This window comes from Symphalangus syndactylus, chromosome 14 (genome assembly GCF_028878055.3).
Source record: "Symphalangus syndactylus isolate Jambi chromosome 14, NHGRI_mSymSyn1-v2.1_pri, whole genome shotgun sequence".
Classification (NCBI taxonomy): Eukaryota; Metazoa; Chordata; class Mammalia; order Primates; family Hylobatidae; genus Symphalangus; species Symphalangus syndactylus.
This window is the reverse complement of record NC_072436.2, coordinates 26,985,623-27,004,714: the sequence shown is the minus strand read 5'-3', so window position 1 is coordinate 27,004,714 and position 19,092 is coordinate 26,985,623. Positions and strand designations below refer to the sequence as shown.

The 19,092-nt window shown below is 38.4% G+C and overlaps 1 protein-coding gene across 7 annotated transcripts in view; it reads left to right on the top strand.

Moving 5' to 3' along the window:
* The window catches only part of GCFC2 (GC-rich sequence DNA-binding factor 2), a 55,029-nt gene that overhangs the window by 23,397 nt on the left and 12,540 nt on the right, over nucleotides 1-19,092 (top strand). For 5 of the 7 annotated variants that reach the window (XR_008650586.2, XR_010115394.1, XM_055240619.2 and 2 more), the window contains exons 12-15: nucleotides 7,351-7,472; nucleotides 14,195-14,271; nucleotides 16,006-16,072; nucleotides 17,724-17,870. Coding sequence is in view for 5 of the 7 variants with exons in the window: in XM_055240619.2 (XP_055096594.2) it covers nucleotides 7,351-7,472; nucleotides 14,195-14,271; nucleotides 16,006-16,072; nucleotides 17,724-17,870 (413 nt within the window). In the remaining 2 variants the exon portion in view is untranslated. The other 2 variants (XM_063616594.1, XM_055240622.2) reach the window with 2 other exon arrangements.

The window sequence follows — 19,092 nt, the reverse complement described above, 5'->3', positions numbered from 1 at the left end:
GTCAAATGTAAGGTGGTTAAAAAATTTGTGTTTGTACAGGTGGTTGGCTACCAAACTGCTAATACTCAGATTGATTCTAATCCTCATCTGATGTATCATCAGCAGTTCCAACAGTTAACCCTTCTTTCTTCCTAGAAACATTGTCTTTACTTGGCTACCAAAATACCACAGTCTTAGTTTCCTGCCCACCTCTCTGGTCTTTGCTGTCTGCTTGTCACCTCTTTGACTTCCAAGTGCTGCAGTATCTCCAGATTCAGGTCACTTACCATCTCTTTTCTATTTACTTCAGTCACTTAGTATTTAAAGTCAGTTTAGTGTTTGTGGCATTCCTGCTGCTTTTATGACACTTCAGTCATTTTTTAGCACACTTCCATCCATACTACATGTGTCCTTTTTTCCCCTTAACTTTTCTAATTATGGTTCTTATCCTTTTCTTTAAAAAACATTGCTTCATCTGGGAGTGGTGGCTCACGCCTGTAATCTCGGCACTTTGGGAGGCCAAGGCGGGTAGATCACCTGAGGTCAGGAGTTCGAGACCAGCCTGGCCAACATGGCGAAACCTCGTCTCTACTAAAAATACAAAAAATTAGCTGGGCATGGTGGCAGGCACCTGTAATCCCAGCTGCTCAGGAGGCTGAGGCAGGAGAATTGCTTAAATCCGGGAGGCAAAGGTTGCAGTGAGCCGAGATGGTGCCATTGCACTCCAGCCTGGGTGACAAGTGAAACTCCGTCTCAAAAAAAAAAAAATTGCTTCATTTCACTCACATTTGCCACTAGCAGCTATGAGCACTTAACATTAATGCTTGTGCTTCAGACCTTAGCGTGAAGTCTTTTGTTTTACCTGTGTACTTGATAAGGATCCATTTCACTATGTCACTGAGAAAGAAATTTTACAGCAAAGACCGCAAAACTCTTATTTAATTTTTTGTGTTTGTTTTTGAGACAGAGCCTTCCTCTGTCACCCAGACTGGAGTACAGTGGTGTGAACATTGCTCAAGGCAGTCTTGAATTCCTGGGGTCAAGTGATCCTCCTGCCTCAGCCTCACAATTAGCTAGGACTCCAGGCGCATGCCACCACACCCAGCTAATTTTTAAAAGATATTTTTAGAGACAAGGTCTTGCTGTGTTGCCCAGGCTAGTCTCAAACTCCTGGCCTCAAGAGACCCTTCCCCTCAGCTTCCCAAAGCACTGAGATTATAGGCGTGAGTCACCATGCCCAGCCTAGAAGTTGGAAGCAATTAGCCTTATAATTGCTTCTTAGGCAACTTGATTATAAGATTTTGGCTGGGTGCAGTTGCTTGTGCCTGTAATCCCAGCACTTTGCAAGGCCGAGGCGGGAGGATCACTTGAGCACAGGAGTTCCAGACCAGCCTGGGCAACATGGTGAAACCCCATCTCTATTTATAAATTTAAAATTAAAAAAACAAATAAAAACTTTCAAGATTTTATTTCAATGAAACGTATGGTGCATTTGTGGGGTGTATTAGAAAGTTACTATTTTTAACTAGCTCTACTAATGATAGAATGCATGTGCCTAATTTAAGCACTCTGCTGAAAATATCAAAATACTAATGATGAAACAGTCCCACAAATAAGTAGCTTTGTGAAAAATTAACAGTGACTGAGTTCCAATAGTGGTTGAATTCTACATATATTTCAAAGATAGCACTAACAGAATGTGCTAATGGATTGGTTGTGCAGCAAGAGAGAAAGAGAGGAATCAAGAATGGGTCCATTCAGGAATTGGCCTGAGCAACTAGAAGGACAGAGGTGCCATTTCCTGAAATGAAAAAGTCTGACAGGAGCAAGCTTAATGTGGGGGGCTGTATTAGCAGCTCAGTTTGGGACATGTTGAGTTTGAAGTATCTGTAATCTAAGTGGAAATGACAAGTCAGTTGTTGAATACATGAGTCTTAAAGGGGGAGGTCCAGTCAGAAGGTATAAGTTTGGAATTTATCCACATGACATTTATTGATGGCATTTAATGTATAAAATTGGCTTTGAATACCAAGTGAGTGAATATAAACAGAAAAGAGAAGGTAAGTAACCTGAATCCTGAGATACTATAGCACTTGGAAGTCAAAGAGATGACAAGCAGACAGCAAAGACCAGAGAGATGGGCAGATAACTAAGAGTGGGGTATTTTGGAAGCCAAGTAAAGACAGTGTTTCTAGGAAGAAAGAAGGGTCAGCTGTTGGAATAGTTGATAAGTCAGATGAGGATTAGAATCAATCATTGGAGTTTGCTATGTGAATGTCTTCTGTGATTTGCTAAGAGCGCATTAGGTAGACTGATAAGAGATAAGGCCTAATTAAAGGGAAATCAAGAACAAGTGAGAAGAGAGAAACTGGAGATAGAAGTTTAGATAGTACTTTGAGGAATTTTGTTGTAAAAGATAGGAGGGAAATGGAACAATACTAGAGGAGGAAGTAGGGCTAAGGGGGATTTTTTGTTTGTTTGTTTATTATTATACTTTAAGTTCTGGGGTACATGTGCAGAATGTGCAGGTGTGTTACATAGGTGTACACGTGCCATAGTGTTTGCTGCACTCATCAACTTGTCATCTACATTAGGTATTTCTCCTAATGCTGTCTCACCCCTAGTCCCCCGACCCCTGACAGGCCCTGGTGTGTGATGTTCCCCTCCCTGCCCATGTGTTCTCATTGTTCAACTCCCACTTATGAGTGAGAACATGTGGTGTTTGCTTTTGTGTTCTTGTGTTAGTTTGCTGAGAATGATGGTTTCCAGCTTCATCCATGTCCCTGCAAAGGACATAAACTCATCCTGTTTTATGGCTGCATAGTATTCCATGGTATATATGTGCTACATTTTCTTTATCCAGTCTGTCATTGATGGGCATTTGGGTTGGTTCCAAGTCTTCGTTATTGTGAATAGTGCCGCAATAAACATACGTGTGCATGTGTCATTATAGCAGCATAATTTATAATCCTTTGGGTATATACCCAGTAATGGGATGGCTGGGTCAAATGGTATTTCTAGTTCTAGATCCTTGAGGAATCGCCACACTGTCTTCCACAATGGTTGAACTAGTTTACAGTCCCACCAACAGTGTAAAAGTGTTCCTATTTCTCCACATCCTCTCTTTGAATTGTGATGTTAGGATGTCGATTTTAGATCTTTCCTGCTTTCTGTTGTGGGCATTTAGTGCTATAAATTTCGCTCTACACACTGCTTTAAATGTGTCCTAGAGATTCTGGTACGTTGTGTCTTTGTCTCATTGGTTTCAAAGAACATCTTTACTTCTGCCTTCATTTCGTTATTTACCCAGTAGTCATTCAGGAGCAGGTTGTTCAGTTTCCATGTAGTTGTGCGATTTTGAGTGAGTTTGTTAATCTTGAGTTCTAATTTGATTGTACTGTGGTCTGAGAGACTGTTATGATTTCCGTTCTTTTGCATTTGCTGAGGAGTGTTTTACTTCCAATTATGTGGTCAGTTTTAGAATAAGTATGATGTGGTGCTGAGAAAAATGTATATTCTATCAATTTGGGGTGGAGAGTTCTGTAGATGTCTATTAGGTCTGCTTGGTCCAGAGCTGAGTTCAATTCCTGGATATCTTTGTTAATTTTCTGTCTCGTTGATCTGTCTAATATTGACAGTGGGATGTTAAAGTCTCCCACTATTATTGTGTGGGAGTCTAAGTCTGTTTGTAGGTCTCTAAGAACTTGCTTTATGAATCTGATCTGAGTGCTCCTGTATTGGGTGCATATTTATTTACGGTAGTTAGCTCTTATTGTTGCATTGATCCCTTCACCATTATGTAATACCCTTCTTTGTCTCTTTTGATCTTTGTTGGTTTAAAGTCTGTTTTATCAAAGACTAGGACTGCACCCTGCCTTTTTTTTTTTTTTTTTTGCTTTCCATTTACTTGGTAAATATTCTGCCATCCCTTTATTTTGAGCCTATGTGCATCTCTGTACATGAGATGGGTCTCCTGAATCCAGCACACTGATGGGTCTTGACTCTATTCAATTTGCCAGTCTGTGTCTTTTAATTGGGGCTTTTAGCCCATTTACTTTTAAAGTTAATATTGTTATGTGTGAATTTGATCCTGTCATTATGATGCTAGCTGGTCATTTTGCTCATTAGTTGATGCAGTTGCTTCATAGCATTGCTGGTCTTTACAATTTGGTATGTTTTTGCAGTGTCTGGTACCGATTGTTCCTTTCCATGTTTAGTGCTTCGTTCAGGAGCTCTTGTAAGGCAGGCCTGGTGGTGACAAAATCTCTCAGCATTTGCTTGTCTGTAAAGGATTTTATTTTTCCTTTGCTTATGAAGCTTAGTTTGGCTGGATATGAAATTCTGGATTGAAAATTCATTTCTTTAAGAATGCTGAATATTGGCCCCCAGTCTTTTGTAGCTTGTAGGGTGTCTGTAGAGAGAACCACTATTAGTCTGATGGGCTTCCATTTGTGGGTAACCAGACCTTTCTTTCTGGCTGCCCTTAACTTTTTTTCCTTCATTTCAGCCTTGGTGAATCTGACAATTATGTGTCTTGTTGCTCTTCTCGAGGAGTTGCTCTTCTCGAGGAGTATCTTTGTGGTGGTCTCTGTATTTCCTGAATTTGAATGTTGGCCTGCCTTGCTAGGTTGGGGAAGTTCTTCTGGATAATATCCTGCAGAGTGTTTTCCAACTTGGTTCCATTCTCCCCATCACTTTCAGGTACACCAGTCAAACATAGATTTGGTCTTTTCACATAGTCCCATATTTCTCGGAGGCTTTGTATGTTTCTTTTCACTATTTTTCCTCTAAACTTGTCTTCTTGCTTTATTTCATTGAGGTGAACTTCAATCTCTGATATCCTTTCTTCCGCTTGATCGATTAAGCTATTGATACCTGTGTATGCTTCACAATGTTCTCATGCAGTGTTTTTCAGCTTCGTCAGGTCGTTTGTATTCTTCTCTAAACTGGTTGTTTTAGTTAGCAATACCTCTAACCTTTTTTCGAAGTTCTTAGCTTCCTTCCATTGGGTTAGAACATGCTCCTTTAGCTCAGAGGAGTTTGTTATTATCTACCTTCTGAAGCCTACTTCTGTCAATTCGTCAAACTCATTCTCTGTCCAGTTTTGTTCCCTTGCTGGTGATGAGTTGTGATTCTTTGAAGAAGAACGGGCATTCTGGTTTTTGGAATTTTCAGACTTTTTGCGCTGGTTTCTCCCCATCTTTGTGGATTTATCTACCTTTGGTCTTTGATGTTGGTGACCTTCAGATGGGGTCTCTTAGTGTACATCCTTTTTGTTGATGCTGATACTATTCCTTTCTGTTTGTTAGTTTTGCTTCTAACAGTCAGGCCCCTCAGCTGCAGGTCTGCTGGAGTTTGCTGGAGGTCCACTCCAGACCCCGTTTGCCTGGGTATCACCAGCGGAGGCTGCAGAACAGCAAAGATTGCTGCCTGTTCCTTCCTCTGGAAGCTTCATCCCAGAGGGGCACCCACCAGATGCCAGCCAGAGCTGTCCTCTATGAGCTCTCTGTCAGCCCCTACTGGGAGGTGTCTCCCAGACAGGATACACGGGGGTCAGGGACCCACTTGAGGAGGCAGTCTGTCCCTTAGCAGAGTTCGAACACTGTTCTGGTAGAACCACTGCTCTCTTCAGAACTGTTAGGCAAGGACGTTTAAGTCTGCTGAAGCTGCGCCCACAGCCACCCCTTTCCCCAGGTGCTCTATCCATGGAAGATGAGGGTTTTATCTCTGAGTCCCTGACTGGGGCTGCTGGCTTTTTTCAGAGATGCCCTGCCCAGAGAAGAAGAGTCTAGAGAGGCAGTCTGGCCACAGCGGCCTTGCTGAGCTGCGGTGGGCCCTGCCCAGGTTGAACTTCCCGGTGGCTTTGTTTACACCGTGAGGCATAAACCAGCTACTGAAGCCTCAGCAATGGCAGACACCCCTCCCCCCACCAAGCTGGAGCATCCCAGGTTGGGCTCAGACTGCTGTGCCGGCAGTGAGAATTTCAAGTCAGTGGATCTTAGCTTGCTGGGCTCCATGGGGGTGGGACCCGCCAAGCCAGACCACTTGGCTCCTTGTCTTCAGCCCCTTTTCCAGGGTAGTGAATGGTTCTGTTTCTCTGGCATTCCAGGTGCCACTGGGGTATGAAAAATAAAAATTAAAAAAAAATGCCTGCAGCTAGTTTGGTGTCTGTCCAAACAGCCACCCAGTTTTGTGCGTGAAACCCAGAGTCCTGGTGGGGTAGGCACTGGAGGGAATCTCCTGGTCTGCCGGTTGCAAAGACTGTGGGAAAAATGCAGTATCTGGGCTGGAGTGCACTGTTCCTCCTGGCACAGTTTCTCATAGCATCCCTTAGATAGGGGAGAGAATTCCCCAACCCCTTGCGCTTCCCAGGTGAGGCAACACCCCACCTTGCTTTGGCTCACCCTCTGTGGGCTGCACCCACTGTCCAGCCAGTCCCAATGAGATGAACTGGGTACCTCAGTTGGAAATGCAGAAATCACCTGACTTCTACGTCCATCTCGCTGGGAGCTGCAGACTGGAGCTGTTCCTATTTGGCCATCTTGGCAGCCTCCTTACACTGAAGGGGATTATTTTTAATACAAGATAAATAGTTGTTTGTAGGGTAATGGAAAAAATCTAGTACAAGTGATGTCAATACCAAAGTGGAAGGACAGTGTTCTGAGAGCAGGATCTTAGACTAAGCCAAAAGGCTTGGGATCTCATCCACAAAATAAACAGTTCACCTGAAGTGGTGGGAGTGTGGGTGCCTCATCCATAGGAATAGGAAACAAGTTAGAGCATATGGGCACAGATGTAGGTAGGTGTGTAGATGCTGTGGTAGGAGATTTGTAGTGCTGCATTTCTGACTGCTTCTATTTTCTTAGCAAATTAGGAAGTAATTAGCTGAAAGACAAAGCAAGGGAGTAGAAAAAATAAAGCAGGAAATAATCATCTAGAAGGAAAAAGTCCATCAACTGAGAGTGAGATAATGGAGAGGGGAGAAGGTATGAAGTAATCATCTAGGTGAGAGGGAGAGTGAATGGACCTGAGAGACAGAGAGAGAGAGAGAGAGGCTCACTCAAGTTGTATAGTGATCAAGTTAATGTGTTTTTTTTTCCAGCCACTTTTTATCTGCATGGTTGCAGGCAGAGACTCAGTGACAAGGTGAACTTAACTATAAAGAGTTGTAGTTTAGCCAAAGGAGTTTAACAAAGCCCAAGAAGAACAAGGAAATTGAGGATGTATGCAAATATGTAATGGTAATAATTGGTCATGGATCTTAAACTGAATAAGGAGGAAGTAGTGTTTGTTAAAGGTCTTGATTATTTGTATATGAAAAGCAAAACAATCTAGTAAATAAATTGTGCACCACTGAAATATTTGTTTCAGACTTTGTAGAATTCCTTTGGGATCCTTTGTCAGCCTCACAGACAACAAGTTTAATAACACATTGCAGAGTGATTCTTGAAGAACATTCCACTTGTGAAAATGAAGTTAGTAAAAGCAAACAGGTAATAATTTCTAGAGTTGTGAACTCCATGATGTATCTCTAAATCATTATAATTTTCTTACAGATCTTGGTTTATAAAAGATGCAGAAGTGATTATCAGAAAACTGTTTGGGGGAAAACGTATTTACTTTTGATTTATAGAAACTAGACTTTTTCTCAGACTGCACTTAGATGAAAAAAAATTTTTAAAAACTGGACTTGGCTATTTTTTTATCTTTATAATAATAAGATGAAAAAATATACCTTGATACTTCTGAACACTGTGATAGGAGTGGTAATCATTTTAAATTATAGACATACATGTAAAGACCCAGATTATGACTTTCATTCCTATTAGCTCACTTTTCTCTGTTCAGTGATCTGATTTGTGTTCTCATGGCCCAGGCAGCCATCTTTCAGGATTGTAAATATACACTGGCCCTGCAGAGATGAACTGGTATAAATTCATTAGTGCAAATTCATTTCTTCTAAAGGAAAACAACAATACTCATTACCTTTGTTCTTTTGACAAAAATCCAGTGGCATTGTGGCTTTGCTTGAACAATGATTTCAAAATTAGACTGACACTTAATGTATGAACTAGTTATTTGTAGTCTGCCAAATAATAGTAGTCTCTTTAAGGATTCAAAGTTCAGTAGGACAGATCTTGATCTTACAGTGAACTAGAATTGAATTCAGTGAACATAAGACGTATTGAGGAACTTTTTAGAGTGATCTTGCTGAGAATCTTCTCACTCTTTCATTGTAGTTTTTTTTATTGTTTGTTGATGAGATTGTAGATTCATGCAGTTTTATGAGTAAACCAATTTTAGGTTGAGCTTTAGGAAATTAAGGGGAAATTGACAGACTGGAGAACACCCAGAGTAGAATGACAGAGGTGGTTGAAAAGCAAGGAGACATATCATATTCATATTATGAGCACCATTAAGTTTTAGCCCTTGGAATTGTGATTACAAAGGAGGAAAGCTGTAAGAAATGAAAGGGAGAAAAGGGATACCAGCCTAATTCTGCCTTCAAGAAGCATGTAATCTCAGAGAAAATAAGATGCACATAAAGTGTAACTTAAAACTGGAAGTGAAGAGGAGAAGTAGGGAAGATAATAAACACTTATTTAATTCCAATTGTGTACTAGGCACTCTGTAATGTCTTATACCTGTCATCTTAATCCCAGCAGCCCTATTTAAAAAATGGGTGATCACCAGGCATGGCAGCTCACGCCTGTATATCTGAGTGCTTTGGGAGGCTGAGGCAGGAGGATCTCTTCGGGCCAAGAGTTCAAGACCAGCTTGGGCATCATAGCAAGATCTATCTCTACCAAAAAAATAAAAATTAGCTGGGCTCCCCCTTGAGCCCAGGAGTTGAAACTGCATTGAGCCTCAATTATGCCACCACACTGCAGCCTGGGCAGCACAAAACCCTGTCTCTTAAAAGGATGATAGTCTCATTTTATAGATGAAGAAAATGAATCTTTAAAACAAGTTGTTACAGTGCTACTATGAATGAGAACTAGGATTTGAACTTGGATAGTCTGCCTTTAAAGCCCAAGTTTGTCTCACTGACCACATTGCCTCCCCATGAGCAGCATAGATAAAGTACTATGTCTTCAGAAGAGAGACAGGAGAGAGAGGTTACCTTCAGCAGTGGGGATAAGGAAATAATTCATCTTAGGGGTGGCATTTGAACTGTGGCTTGAGGGAAAGAATAGGATTTCAACATGCGGCAACAGATAGAAAGGCATTTTCTACTTACCTCCAGTAGGATAAAAACTCAGGTAAAATAGATGGAAACTGTTGCAGGAATTAGAGATATTTAATTTGAAAGAAGATGTACAGAGAGATGGTGTTTGTATTCAGAGAAGGTGTAGATTTATTCTGTGCTGTTATGCAGCATAGAACCAAGATTAGTAGTTAAAAGCTACAAAGAAGCAGATATATAATCCTGCATTTGCTTTCCATATACCATTGTTTAGTTATAACCTAAACGTAAATCATTATGCTTTACCATTTGTTAAATACTTTCACATTGTCTCGTTTGATCCTCATTACCCTGTGAAATGTATTTATTTTAATTGCATTTTTACAGATGAAGCTGGGGTCCAGAAGGGTTAAGTCATTTTTAGAATACTTGAGTACGAAGTGGTAGACCTGGCTCTTTGTGATCACTGAAGCCTTTCAGCAGTATTATGGATTCACTCAAGAAGTTTTTTTTTTTTTTTTTTTGAGACAGAGTGTTGCTCTGTCACCCAGGCTGGAGTGCAGTGGTGTGATCTCGGCTCACTGCAACCTCCAACTCCCAGGTTCAAGCGATTCTCCTGCCTCAGCCTCCCGAGTAGCTGGGACTACAGGCATGTGCCACCATGCCTGGTTAATTTTGTGTGTTTTTAGTAGAGACGGGGTTTCACCGTATTAGCCCGGATGGCCTCGATCTCCTGACCTTGTGATCCGCCCACCTCGGCCTCCCAAAGTGCTGGGATTACAGGCACACTCATGCAGTTTTTATAATGGATGTTTTTATTCTGAAACCCCTCTGCTATGAATGTAGAAAATGGGTTGTTTGCATAAGCAGGAGAATAGATTACATCAGGGTTTTCAGTCACAGCACTACATTGGCATTTGGAACAGATAATGTTTTGTTGTGAGGGTCTGTCTTGTGCACTATAGTATGCTTAGCAGCATCCCTGGCTTGTGCCCACTAGGTGGCAGTAGCACTCCCCGGTCTTCACAACCAAAAATGTCTTTACACATTGTCAGGTATTCCCTAGGGATGGCAAAATGGCACTTGGTAGAGAATCACTTACATTATATAATGCCCCAGGTTGCTACAACAGTTCACCAGTGGGATCACTCCGCTTCTTCAGTGATGAAAGAGAATGAGGTTCAAGAATGGAAATTGAGTCAGACAACATAGTTTCTGTTTTCAAAGTTAGAAGCAAATGCTGTAAGCTAATGCCTGGTAATAATAGTTTTGATTCTGACTAAAAATCTAAAGTAAATTATTACAGAAGAATATTATGAATACTTAAATTTAAAAAGCAGTAATTACTATAATCTGTCGTTGATAGGATTCCCAAATACAAATGATACTTAACATTGTTTATTGAAGCAAATTTAATGTATTATGATTGTTCTTAGGAATTAAATGGGGAAATATAAGTTTAAGTAAACCTGAAAAGTAATGACCAGTAGGGCATTGGCTACTTATGGGGAGTCTGTTAGTATTAGATGTCTTCTCAGCTTTGCCCTGTTCAGTATTTTTATTGAACTGGATAAGGAGTTAAAATACATACTAATGAAATGTGTCAGTGACAAAAAGCTAGGAATTCTGTAAGACTTGTGGATGGTAGAATTAGAATCCAAGAAGATTTCAAAAGATTGTAGAAAATGGACTGACTCAAGAAATTGTGAAAAAATAAATGCATGTCCCACCCTTGCTTTTAAAAATTCAACTATATAAGTAAAAGATGGGAGAGACACAGTTTTGAAGCAGCATAAGTAAGACAGATTATAATCAACAATAAACCCAGTGTGAGTCAGCAGTGTCACTTGAGTAACAGAAAAACAGGTAAATGGGAGTTTCTCCTAGTACGTGTGTGCTATTTTGATAAGAATGGCATATTTGGTGATAATACCCACAGATTAGACCTTCCTGGAAATATTGCACTTAATTCTCGGTGTAAGCATATTAAGTGGAGAGTGTCATAAGATAGTATGGGAAAGAGAAGATGTAAAAAAAAAAAGTATGATATTAATCTTAAAATCTAGAAAATTGTGATGTGGAAGTGGGGCTAGATCTATTCTGTGTGATCCCAAGAAGTAAACCAAGACCAAGGAGTGGAAGCTGTAGGAGGGAAAAGTTTGTTAACTCTCATTGTTAACTGAAATCTAACAGTCCAAAGTTATGGGCAGCCTCAGGAGATAGTGATCTCCATCAGCAAATGGTTTCAGACGTGGCTGGTGGACCATTTAGTAGAAATGTGAAAATAAGTCTAAACATCACTTGGGAGTTCAGATAGATTTTCAGATTCATTTTTTGTTTTTTTATCAACAGAACCTGTTTCAAATAAATCTTACACAATCCGATACGCAAACACACACACAGAAGTAAAACTGCTCCTACTGTTGTGAGCACCTGCCCTTATTCTTCCCTGACCACCCCAGCATTTGTCCAGGCCATCCTTGGATTACCTCCATGGATATAGAGAGCAGCATGAAAACCATTGGCATCACACAAGTGCCTCTTTAAAGCTGTTTCAAAGTGTATATATATATATACAAGGGGTTGTATGTGAGTCTGAACGTGTGATTCAGAATGCTTGTTAAAACTGTTTGGAGAACCTTATTTTCCACCAAACAAATGATGTTATGTAATACTTAGAAAAGTTAATAGCTCACGGTTTTAAAATATGTGAATTTATTTGGTTTCTTTTTTTTTTGTTTTTCTGTTTTTGTTTTTTTGTTTTTGTTTTTTTTTTTAGACAGAACCTTACTCTGTCACCCAGGCTGGAGTGCAGTGTCGCAATCTTAGCTCACTGCAACCTCCACCTCCTGTGTTCAAGCAATTCTTCTGCCTCAGCCTCCCAAGCAGCTGGGATTACAAGCATGTGCCACCGTGCCTGGCTAATTTTTTCTATTTTTAGTAGAGACAGGGTTTCCCCATGTTGGCCAGGCTGGTCTCAAACTCCTGGCCTCAAGTGACCCACCCACCTCAGCCTCCCAAAGTGCTAGGATTACAGGCATGAGCCACCGCAACCGGCCAGTGAATTTATGTTTTGTTTTAAACAATTTATTTGGAAATACTAATACTTTGAAAGGAAACTTTCATGAATAAGAGTAGTATTTCCATATTCCCTTTACCAAGATTTACTTGTGATTAATATTTTCCCCCATTGGCTTTATCATTAGCCCTTCCATTTTAAATATATACATACAATATTTTCTTTCCTGAATACTGAGAACAGGGTGCATATTTGTTAAGACAAGGATATTATGTTATATAACCAGAGTAGTTAGCAATTTCAGTAAATTTATCAACACTTAATCTACCATCCATATTCCACTTTTGCCAGTTGATTCAATAATGTCCTTTGTAACATTTTCAATAGAACTATTTTAAGAAACAAAATCTAAACAATATGGAAACATTTGTCAAGGCTGGCATTCAAAATCATTAAAATTAAATGAAAAAAATCAAAGCAGCTTTTTTTTGTATCATGAACACCTAACTCAGTAAGTTACATAAACTCAGATGCTATTTTTTGGAGATATTGTTTAGAGAAAATGCTCTTTTTTCTTTTAACAGAATTCAGAACGTTTAAGGAATGGAGTAAAATGCAACTGAGTTTTGATTTTTAACATTAAATAAATGTTGATATATGGCCACTTGAGGAATATGTTACAGATAATTAAGTGGAAAGAGAAACGACTTCAGTTCATTGTGCTTTTTATGAAAAATATATTTGAATTCTACATTTATGGATAATTCAATTAGTATACAGTATGTGACAGCTGAATTTGTGCTGTATACATTGTCATTGACTTAAAAAATAACTTTTACTCTAATGTGTAGTATGCCATTTTTATTTTTCAAATATGAATACTTTTTTAAGAATGTCATTATAGAAATATTGCTAATATATAAAAAAAAAACACTCATTGTCTTTCGTCCTAGTAGAAGGACTAATACCATTGTAGTATATTTTCATCCAGCCTTTTTTTTTAAAGTTATAATCCTAATAGGCATGTAAGTTAGTATACTACTTCTGCTTAATGTTATCTCGTTGCGTATTTATAGTTGTCTGTTACTGTAGTCATCATAAACTTAAGCTAAAGTTTATGATAGATTCACTGGATGGATGTAACATCTCCTTAAAATTCCCTGTGATTGAATATTTTGGTCATTTCCAATTTTTTTGTATGCAAACAAAATGGATTTCCGTAAGTGGATTTTCTGTGTCACAGGACACAAGACAAACCAACAAAGGACCTACAGCTGGAGTATATAAAAGACTTGTACAAACCAATAATAAAAAGACAGAACCTAATACAAAAAAAAAATAGCAATGTTGGCAAGCAGCTTAATTAGGTACTTTGCAAAAGGGCTTGCCAAGTGGCAAATAGGAATGTGAAAAGATGCCCAACAGCACATTAGTCAATGACAATTCAGTGAGAATTAAAACAACACAATGAAACATGACTGTATACCCACTATAATTGCAAACATTAAAAAACAAGAAAATGCCAGTTATCCTAAGTATGTAGTGAAACAGGATTTATTTTATACTGCAGGCAGGAATGTAAATGGGATGCCACTATTCTAGAAACAGTTTGGCTTTTTGTACATAGTTGAACGTATGGACATGAACTATACTCCAGCAATTCCATTTCTATGTATATACCCATTAGAAATGTGTGACCATGCATACTAAATGACATGTACGAGAATTTTTTGGCAGCATTATTTATAATAGCCACCAAACCAGAAATCACCTAAGTGTTCCATCAATAGTATTCATGCAACAAAATACTATATAGCAATGAAATTGATCCAACTATACCCATATGTAGCAACATGGATAAATAAGGTTTTTTTTGTACCCAGTTGATAGTTATTTTAACAGCTGGTTATGTGAGTGTGGACAAATTTGTACTGCTGTTAAAATTACTTTTTTTTGGTAAATAAATTTCTATCTTCTATCACTGATGCTTTTCAAATTTGTAATAATAGGATTTACTTAAATCCATTGTTTCAAGAATGAAAAAGGCAGTAGAAGATGATGTTTTTATTCCTCTGTATCCAAAGAGGTAAGAGCTGTTAATTTCTAGATTGTTTGAAATAGCTGATCATAGAATACAGATTTGTTTAAGAATGCAATGCAAAGAAACTATAGTGTTTTCTTTTTTTGTTGTTTTGTTTTTGTTTTTGTTTTGAGACTGAGTCTCACTCTGTTGCCCAGGCTGGAGTGCAGTGGCACGATCTCTGCTCACTGTTAGCTCTGCATCCCAGGTTCACGCCATTCTCCTGCCTCAGCCTCCCATGGCTGGGATTACAGGTGCCTGCCACCATGCCCGGCTAGTTTTTTGTATTTTTAGTAGAGATGGGGTTTCACCATGTTAGCCAGGATTGTCTCGATCTCCTGACCTCGTGATCCGCCCACCTTGGCCTCCCAAAGTGCTGGGATTACAGGCATGAGCCACCGCGCCCGGCCAACTATAGTGTTTTCAAAACATGTGTACACATATTCTATGAGGATGCAAATTGAGATTTCAACAAATATTTCTCAGTGACTTACATAGAGCTATGCCTTATGCTTGGCGCTTAGATGTATTTTTGATTGGTTGGTTTTGGTTTGGGTTTTACATATATCCTAGGCACATAGCAGGTGATATAGAGTGGCAAAGAGCACAAGTCCACTGTTAGTAGATATTTTTACGCACTTGTTTTCTCATCTATAAAATAAGGATAAAATTAGCACCTACCTCACAGGATATTAGGGAAATGGAGAGAATGCTCAGAACACAACAGTGCCTAGCACAGAGGAAGCACAACGCTGAGGAACCAGAAGCTGCACCTGTAAATTCTGCAGTCACTTTAAATTATAAAACAAGGAGTATTTGATGTATGATCATAACTTTGCTAAGAAGGCATCAGTTATAATGATGCATGAACTGTAGCAATCTAGTGAGTACTGAGAGGATGGAGGAGCTTTATGGAGGGGGAAGAAAGGAACCTGAAAGCTTTCTGGTTCCTTTTGAGTCATGAGATGTCTACATGTAAAAATTCTGCCCTGGTAAACTTTGTTTATAATGTTTTAGATAAGCAATGCATTCACATGGTTCAGATGTATGAATGTGATATATTATTTGTTTATAAATAATTATATATTTTATTAAAATAATAAAATATTATTTATATTGAAAAGAAAAGTTTTACTCCCACCCCTGACTCAATTTTTGCCCTTCTCCCTCTACTCACATATGTGCATGCATTAATAATCACCTTGAGTAATTTTTATTTATCTTTCAAGACTTTCTTCATGCAAACAGAAGTACTTATATAGGCTGTAATCTTATGTTACCCTCCTTTCTACAGCAAAGGAAGTATGCTCTAAACAGTTGTAATCTGTTTTGTACCTTTTTTTCACTTTGTACCTCTTTGAGATCTGTCTGTACATGTCATCCATCATATAAACAGCTTCCTCATTTTTTTTAAGCTGCAAAGTTTGCCATCATTTAGATGTCCTATGACTGATGGTCATGTTACTGAACTGTTATCATCACTGATGTTGTAAACAATCTTATAGACATATTCTATACTTGTGCACGTATATCTACAAGAGGCATTCTCAGAAATGAGATCGTTGGGTCAGAGTATGCATACATTTGTCATTCCAGTGGATCTCATCAGACAATCTCTGTTTATATTCCATTAAGGCTTAGTTTGGTTGGTTTAAAAGAATATCTGATCTTAAACTCTTGTTCTGAAAGACCAATAGTTCTTTGCATTTTCTCCTTTCTCTTTCTTTTGTTTCTAATTAGTGCTGTAGAAAACAAAACATCACCTCATTCAAAGTTCCAAGAAAGACAGTTCTGTTCAGGCCTAAAGGTGAGCAAAAACTGCAAAAATAAAAAGGCAAATTTTGTAAAGATCCTGTTTACTATAGAACAAAGAACAACAAACTTCATCTGTAAGAATTAGTTAGTATTTTAGGCTTTGTGGTTCACATGGTCTCTGTCGAATTACTCAACTCTGCCACTGTAGCACAAAAACAGTCATAGTACATAAACAAATGAACATAGCTGTTTGAATAAAACTTATGAACACTGAAATTTGAATGTCATCATGGTACAAAATATTTTGTTTAAAGACAGTTTTTAAATGTCCTTGAAAAATGTTAAAACCATTCTTAGCTCACGGACCCTACAAAAACAGGCGACAGGATAGATTTAACCCACAAGCTATAGAGGGCTAACCCCTGGCCTTAAAATTATTGCTAAGTCAGTGGCAATAGGGATGGGAAGGAGAAGAAGGTTCAAACAGTGTTTAGGAGGAAGCATTGAAAGGAGTCGATAACTGATCGAGGGAAGATAAGATCTGTTTTGTACATAATGAAGATATATGTGGGACAAATAGAGAGATACAGAGGTCTAGGAGGTGGTTGGATACATGAGTCTGAATGTCAGGAGACAGATCTGAGCTGGAGATTTGGGAGTCCACTACCTGTAGGTAATATTTGGAGCCATGGTCATGAATGACAAGCTCTAAGGAGACTGGATGAAGCATGGAGAAGTAGGCTAAGGACAGAACCTCGGGAAATACTAACAGAAGAGGAGAACATGGAGGCTTCAAGGAAACTGTAGAATCAATTATGAGCCTTAGGATGATCACAAGAGAATGGCCTCAAGGAAGCTAAATGAAAGATTTTCAAGAATGAAGAAAAGAGTGTTAAATGCCACCAAAGAGAATTAAGAGAAAGACTGAAACTGTTTATTGGATTTGACAATTAGAAGGATATAGGTGACCTCAGCAAGAGTAGTTTTAATAGTGTGAATTAATATTTGTCATGTGGTTGAAACAGGGAAAAGGCTTTCTGGGAAGAGGGAACAACATCAACAATGAGATAAAATGTGAAAAAGCATTACATTTTAGTAAAACAGCATGTAGTTCAGCACTCAGAGTAATGAATATAATACTGGAAAGAAAGTAAAAAACATCTTAAAATTCACAGAAAGATCTGAATTTAGTAGAGGGAAAGGACAACCAATATTTTATTAGAATTTATTATGGTTACTTAATCCAAGTTATCTTCAAACTCACAGGTGATTATTAATCTTTACGTATCAGAGGAATGAAGCTCTCAGCATTGATTGCCTTCTCAAGGTCACATGTTGGTAATGGTGGCCCTAGTTTTGACAGTAGTTCTTTATGAATCACTTGGTCCTGTGTTCTTATACTCGATGGCCCCCAGCTTTGAGAGAAAACGGATTGGGAAGGAAGATTATTGATCTGGAAAGGCTCTAGTGAAGTTATTTGAGACAGATTTGGGGATGGTTGTCCTAGAAAATGAAAATAAGATGAGCAAATACATGGAGTTTGGAAAGAATCAAGTGTTTATTCAGAGATATTGTATTCTAAAATTGACAGTTCCAACAGGGCTAATCGTAGTGAGAATTTTAGTTTGACCAACTCTATGTTAGAGACTATTACAGTTTGTCTTTGGAGAAAAGGTACATATTTACTTGATATTTTATTTTAGCTCTTCCGCAATATTCTTCTTTGGAATGGACTCCTTACAGATGACACCTTGCAAGAACTAGGACTAGGGAAGCTGCTAAATCGTTACCTTAATATAGCTCTTCTCAATGCCACACCTGGGCCAGATGTGGTTAAAAAGTGCAACCAGGTAAGTTGTGAAGGAACTGATTCTAATTTTATCATTTCTAAAAAATTTAGCTATTTATTATTTAGCAAAATAATTAAATGTGTGGTACTCATATAAAAATAGACAAATGGGCCGGGCACAGTGGCTCATGCCTGTAATCCCAACACTTTGGGAGGCCGATTCGGGCGGATTGCCTGAGGTCAGGAGTTTGAGACCAGCCTCACGAACATGGTGAAACTCCGTCTCTAGTAAAAATACAAAAATTAGCCAGGTGTGGTGGCTAACACCTGTAATCCCAGCTACTTGGGAGGCTGAGGCAGAAGAATCGTTTGAACCCAGGAGGCGGAGGTTGCGGTGAGCCGCCATTGCACTCCAGCCTGGGTGACAAGAGCAAAACTCTGTTTCAAAAAAAAAAATTGACAAATGAATTTAACAAACCTAAAATCCAGAGCAGCTCTCCTGTATTTAAGAAATAGTATACTGGTTTGAAATATCACCAGTAGGGAAAGGAAAAATTACTTAATAAATGATGCTAGATGGCTGGCTGTTTACAAAAGAATGTTAAATCCTCACCTCTCAATATACCTCAAAAAAATTTCAGTAAAATTTTAAAAAATGTAAAAATGAAACTATAAAATATACTAAGATGGTAAATGACTATGTTTGAGAGTGAGGGATTTCCTTCTAAATTTAAAGGCAAAAGAAGAAATTATGAGAAAAAGTAATAGATTTGACAAAATATAAAACTTCAGTGGATCAAAAAGGTATTGAGATTAATTGATCATTATTAAAACTGGGGAATATGTTCATTGGGCTCATTATACTATTCTTTCTACTGCTGTTTATGTTTGAAATTTTCTGTAATAGAAAGTTAGAAAAGTTAAGAATCTAGGAAATAAAAAGTTGTTAACATGTAACAAGGGTTAATATTCACATTAAATAAAAAAGCTCTTTACAATTTAGTAAATAATTCAAATGTTCTGACTAAAAATGGCCAAAACACATGCAACAGTCAAGTCACCTAAAAGGATATGTAAAATTAACCTTAAAATATGTGAAAATAATTAATAGTACTAATAGAGAAATGGAAATTATTTATAGGAAGGATATTTACTTGACCAGTTGTGTTGGCAAACATTTTTTGTCTGTTGTTTTACTTACAATTTCCAGTGTTATAAACACAGGAAAACAACAGTTCCATCACCACAGGGGCACCATTCACTGTATGCAGTGCAGTGGTTCT